The sequence below is a fragment of the Brassica oleracea genome, chromosome C9 (genome assembly GCF_000695525.1).
Source record: "Brassica oleracea var. oleracea cultivar TO1000 chromosome C9, BOL, whole genome shotgun sequence".
NCBI classification, from domain to species: domain Eukaryota; kingdom Viridiplantae; phylum Streptophyta; class Magnoliopsida; order Brassicales; family Brassicaceae; genus Brassica; species Brassica oleracea.
The window spans coordinates 42,356,089-42,362,057 of NC_027756.1; the positions used below are offsets into that span (position 1 = coordinate 42,356,089).

Genomic DNA, 5,969 nt, shown 5'->3' on the forward strand with positions numbered 1-5,969 from the left:
ACAATCCTGATGCTATTATCTCGAACTCAAACGTTGCGTTTACGTTGCATTTACAAGCACGATCGATCTATATTTTGAAACTAATACAAATTTTCATCAAATGTTTTGCACAATGTAGCGCCAAATAGTTTTACAACGTCAAAAAGTTAGGCACTTAGGCATAATCATCCAAGATTCCAAATAAAATACTGCAAACAATGTATCAAATACATGCAGCCGTAAATTAATACATTCATATTATTATGTATAGAAAAGCGTATAGAACATGAATCAAGATCTAGTTCTCTCAATAATCTAACAGAAGTCTTCAAAAACCAACGGAGTTTGATTCCATATAAGTTAACAACAACATTACACTTTGGTTTTTGTGTGGTTTTGTTACACAGCAATATAGCATATAAGCTTATAGGTAACGCAAACAGAAAAAAATATCAAGCTATGGATATATATAGAATATCTAATGAAAATTGATCAATATCTAGCTTTCTTGATTTTTTTACCGAAATCTTGAATAACAGACGGAGGAAACATAGATTCGACCTCTCTTGCTACATCCAAGAAAACCACAGATCTCTTTAACCACATGTCTCTTCTTTTCACGGCCGGAGAAGCTTTTGGCTTTCTAGGCGGCCGAGGAGGACAATAACACCTTATGTTTGAATACCTCGGCGTCTCTAGAATCTCTACCCGAGAAGTTTCATCATTATATTCCCATTTTCGTTTGCTTCTTGATTCATACTGGAGCTTTTCTTGTTCTTGATCTTGATCCCGATCTTGTTGTTGGTTGTTTCCATCACTTCTAGATTTATTTTCTTTAAGACTTGGAGATAATGATGATTCTGGAGGCTGGGGGTTTGATGGAACTAGGAGACTATCGGTACTGTGAATGGCTACGATATCTTTGTCATCAGGCAACAACTGAAATATCTTTGTGTCTGGCATGTTATCCCAACCAGGGAGAGAAACAGAAAAAGAAGGGTAAAAGTTAAACACAAAACTAATGGCTTTGATATCAGAAACAGCAACAAGACCTCGGTATATATATAGTTACATTAATGTATATGTGAGAGTACTGTGTTTGTATTGTTGTATATATGTGTGTGTGTTGTAAATTGTTAAGGAGGAAATAAATTTTAACTAAGATACTTGTGTGAGTGTATGTTTGGTATGTGTGTGCGCGCTTGATATATATAGCAAAGAGCGACACCTCCAAATCGACCAGGGAGCAAGGCATGCAGACCGTAAAAAGAGAAGGACTTTTCTTATTTATATTTTTGCTTGTAAAAATTGCACAAACAGAAAGAAAAGATAAAACTACTATCACCAAAACATACTATCTTATCTATAATAAATAGTGTATTAGGTATAAATTGTATTTAACCGCAGATCTCTCAGACTAATTTAGAATGAGAAAACGAGCTTCTCCAACATAATCGATTACAAAGATTCAGAAATATGACCTTTAAATCAGTTCTCAGAAAGAAAAAGTGTCCAAGTTAGCGTTTTGCTAATTCTAATAAATGTTGCTTAAATCAAATATTTTTTTTTTGATAACTCTAGTATCTGGGCAGCCACATTCCCAACTATCTCTCCGAAAGGGGTCCAGCGCCCCAACGGAAGGGATGTTAAATCCGTTGTGGCCAAGGCTCGAATCCGGGTGGCGGACAGTACAGTTGTACCTCCTTTACCACCAAGCTACGAGCGCTTGGTTAAAATCAAATATTTTGGTATCATTTGATGAATTATAGGATCAAAAATAAAGATCTAATAGCTTGAATGCAAACCTAAGTAATCGAAGTTTTGGAAACTCCAAATTTGAAATGGATCAAGGGTTTGTATAATATGAATGAACACTTGTAATTAAGGAGATGTTTATTGAAAAAGTGTAATTTATCATTAACAGAAAACCTTATTTTGTTTTTCTTCAAACGGCTATTCTATCAGGAAAACCTTATTTACGAGCAGGATATGAATACTTTTTAAGGTAATATCAAGTTCAATGCACTCTCTACACTGATGTATTATATGTACATCATTTTGAGCTTATATATGAGCATCAGTATAATTTGATATTATGTGGGTCCTGACTCCTGACCAAAAAAATAAAATGAAAACGCACTTTGTGCGAGGGATCCAATGTAAAAAATATATACTTAAATGCATATATATTTCTGCATTTTTGCATTTACATACAAGCCACACAAATATAAATTAATCACTGTCTCTAAGCTCTTTGTATAAGTAATTATTAAAACTTTAGCCATAAAGAAACCCTTCTTTCTGCTTGAAAAAAAAAAGAAACCCTTCTTTCTCCGTACTCAGATTCATATCTTTTCATTCTTTCACCTCCAAGAATATCAGCATAAAAAGTAGCGAATATTCAAAAAATAACATTTTTAACTTATTTCTTTTAGATTTTATCAAATTTTGTTTCACTACTAAATTACTAATCAAATAAAATTAAATGATTTTCTTCTCTCTCTATATATATATACAATTTAAAGGTATTTTCTTATATATTACTAGTTTGTTTATTGTATTTAACCACGTGCTAGCGGTCGAGTGGTAGCATGGCGTTTCAACGTTGCTAAACGAGCTGAGTTCGAATCCGACTACACTCAAGTATCCCTAACACGTGGCTACCGGTGATTTAACATTTTCTCGCTGGGGAACGGTCTACCGTTTTTTTTTTGGTTTATTGTATTTGTAGTGGACTAATCGGCCTAAAACATCCATTCCAAAATGTAATGCAAGTCACATCATCTCAATTGTGGGACTCCTACATATTCATATATATCCAATTGGTAGTTAGCCAAACATTTTGAATATTACTAAATAACATGTATTAAAATCAATACCTAACAACACTTGAATAGACCAATAGTTTACTATATATACATAACATATTAATTCAATTCGAACTATAGGGAAAAAGTTACAATGTATACTTGGGTTATGAAAGGTATACATATATACACCACATAGTTTGGGTGTAAATTTTCATAATAACGCTCATGTGACTCGTATACTTAGTTTTGATTCTTCAAAGTCAGATCACGTGATTATATAACTAACATCTGCTGCATCTTCTTTTGTTAAAGTATCTGCTGCATCTTATGTGGAATTTATTCTCTTTTTAGCTTTATAATCATTTTTCCATCCTTAATCTTATTAATTACTTGCAGCTTTCAAGTGACCGCGATGCCACTCTGTATATATTTAACCAATATTCACGGTTCACAGGATAAAAAAGTCAATGCCATATTCATGCTATCAATACTATTAAAAGAGAACTGGTCCTAAAAAATCTACCTATGAAAGTTATTTGGACTGTTTCATCTTTTAGTCCAACCTATAATATTAAATCAAATATTATAACATGTCTTTAGTATAGCAACAACTTAAAACTTATTACATTTTAATAAATAACCACAATTTCTAACAATTATTATAACGACAATTGTTATCCTTTTACATTTTAGCAATTCACATTATTTCAATCACACACGAATGTACAAGATATCTTGACTTTTAAAACATTTAATTTAAACTCTTGGCTTTTGAAAATTTGATTTAAAATATATAAGATGTTTCATATGTTAATTTAGTTATACCAACATCCTTCAATATTTTTACATTATATCAAAGGAGATAAAATGTTTCGAAACATAGGGTTCATGTTTGGATATGCGGGTCTGGGTTATTCGGATCGTAAATGTTTGGCATAACTAAATATTTTAAAATCTATAGTTTAAGTTTGGGTCGGTTCTTTTTGGCTCTGGATTGGTTCAGACTCATAATTCAAATATTTGTAAAATAAAATTAATTTTGAATACATAACAGGTTCGGATTGGTTTGGGTATTAGAATCCAAAAAACACGAAGTACCCAAAACACAAAAAAAAAAGATTTGAAACACAAAAATACCCGAAATCCAAACAAATACCTGAAAATATTTATATACTCAAAAGATCCAAAATTTTATCCGTAAACTTAAACCGGAGAACCCAAAACACCCAAATTTTTACCAACCCAAAATATATTTTTCTAAAATTGAAATTTTACCCATAACCCCAAACTATAACCGAACACCCGAACCAGAAGCTTAAAAATATTTGTAATGCCGAAAACATATATGAAATACCCAAACATACCTAATATACACAAATCATTCCAGGTACTTTGGGTACCCGATCGAGTCTCGGATAGAACCCAAACTGGAACAAAGATTCGCGGTCCAAAAAAATATTGAATAGATACTTTGTCCATGACTCAGACCCAAACTGCACATGTATTTTCGGGTTGGTTTCAGATTTAATTTTTCAGATCCGACAAACTATAGAATCGTAAGAAAAAGTTAGATAAAAATGTACAGATAAAATCTGAAATAATATTGTATTACAATCTCAAAACATTAATTCATATATAACTTTTTTATAATCTAAAAAAAAAAAAACCCAAAAGTGCGGGTCAAAATCTAGTATATATTAAAAAGCATCAATTGGGGTTTTAGTTATGTAACTTTTTTGGGGTGTAAATGTTAAGAGTAGTTATGTAACTTTATATGTATGACAAACACGTTTATTAATAATTATCATTAATATACATATATATCGTTGCTTGTGGCGTGTATCTAAGGTTGTGGTAAGAGTGGTTCCTAGGATTCCTTCATTGACACGGATGGCTTCGAAGAGAGGTTGTAGATTTGGTACTACTTGTTCGTTATTTACTCTTTTTCATGATATTTCCCAAACCGGAAATTCTATAGATAATACATGTTTTTATTTTATCCAAATTCAATCAATTTAAATGGTTGCAAATATAAATTTTGTTTCGAGTTTATCAAAATCTGTATTTAAATTGGTTACAGAACAATCTGAATTAGAATATATATATTTGAAGTCGTTCCAGTACTGGTATAACAAGTCATCTATATAAAAATGTGGGCGAAACACTGAACTTTTCAGAAAATATGGTATATGTACAACCATAAAATATCAAAATCAACATGGTTCACAGAAAATTATTGAACCCGTCGCTACATACTTTCAAACAATTTGTCCTTACAGTGATCATTTGGATATAGAAATTCACGACTATGTAACGAAATTCTGTAGTGAAAAGAAAAAGATTCTGTAGTGAAAAGTGGAGAAGAAAACTATTTGGGATTCTTTGGAAAAAATAATAATTCAAAAGATGACAATATGTCACCACGCTGGGACCCATTTGAGATTGCTTGGGTTTCACCGCATCCTAAGTTTATTATTGTTGACATTTGTTCCACAACTCCAATTTTAATTTTATTTAGAATCCAGCCCCATGATTTATGATGCGACAGCATAAAATAAATTATACTCATAAACAAAATGCAGAATAAACTAGAAGAAAAATAAAAGTCATTTTTAGCAAGTACGCATATATATATATATTACAATTTTCATAGAATTAGTCTCATTTTTTGGTTAAATTTTTTATTGGTATGTTATATCTCCTATATATTAATTGAGAAGAATTTGAAAAATTAGAACCTTAATTTTGTATTAATTAAAAAAAAACTCAAATCCTAGGTGGCACTCTAAATACCTTCTAAATTCCTTTTCAAAAAATTCTAAAGCATCTAATATAAAGTATAGTTTAATCTAATGGTGTCACATTATTTCATAATTATATAACACTAGAGAACATTATATTAACCTAAAATATAGAAAGTGTTATTCTTTCCTTAATAAAAGCTACGGAATTACCTAATATGATTTACATATATATGGCAATTAATGATTATGAATAATAAAGATTTGATAACAATTTTTGCATCATTCTTAATTTTTGTTTAAATTTATATTATTAAAAAAAATTAAACAATCACATTAACCATATAATAAAAAATTAGATTTTTTTCTTATATGTTATATTTTGAATTTTTTAAAATGACTTTAAATTAGAAAAATGAGGAAACCTTATATGTTATAT

At 30.5% G+C, this 5,969-nt stretch overlaps 1 protein-coding gene across 1 annotated transcript; it reads right to left on the reverse strand.

The window, feature by feature from the left end:
* Positions 1 to 303: 303 nt before the first annotated feature.
* LOC106316605 lies at positions 304 to 1,128 on the reverse strand. Its single transcript, XM_013754493.1, has one exon. It carries the CDS (start codon positions 940 to 942, stop codon positions 472 to 474), a length of 471 nt encoding a protein of 156 aa, XP_013609947.1. The 5' UTR covers positions 943 to 1,128; the 3' UTR covers positions 304 to 471.
* Between the last annotated feature and the right edge of the window lie 4,841 nt (positions 1,129 to 5,969).

Excerpts from the sequence above, each read along its gene's own strand:
- LOC106316605 (XM_013754493.1), bottom strand. The coding sequence starts at position 942 with ATGCCAGACACAAAGATATTTCAGTTGTTGCCTGATGACAAAGATATC.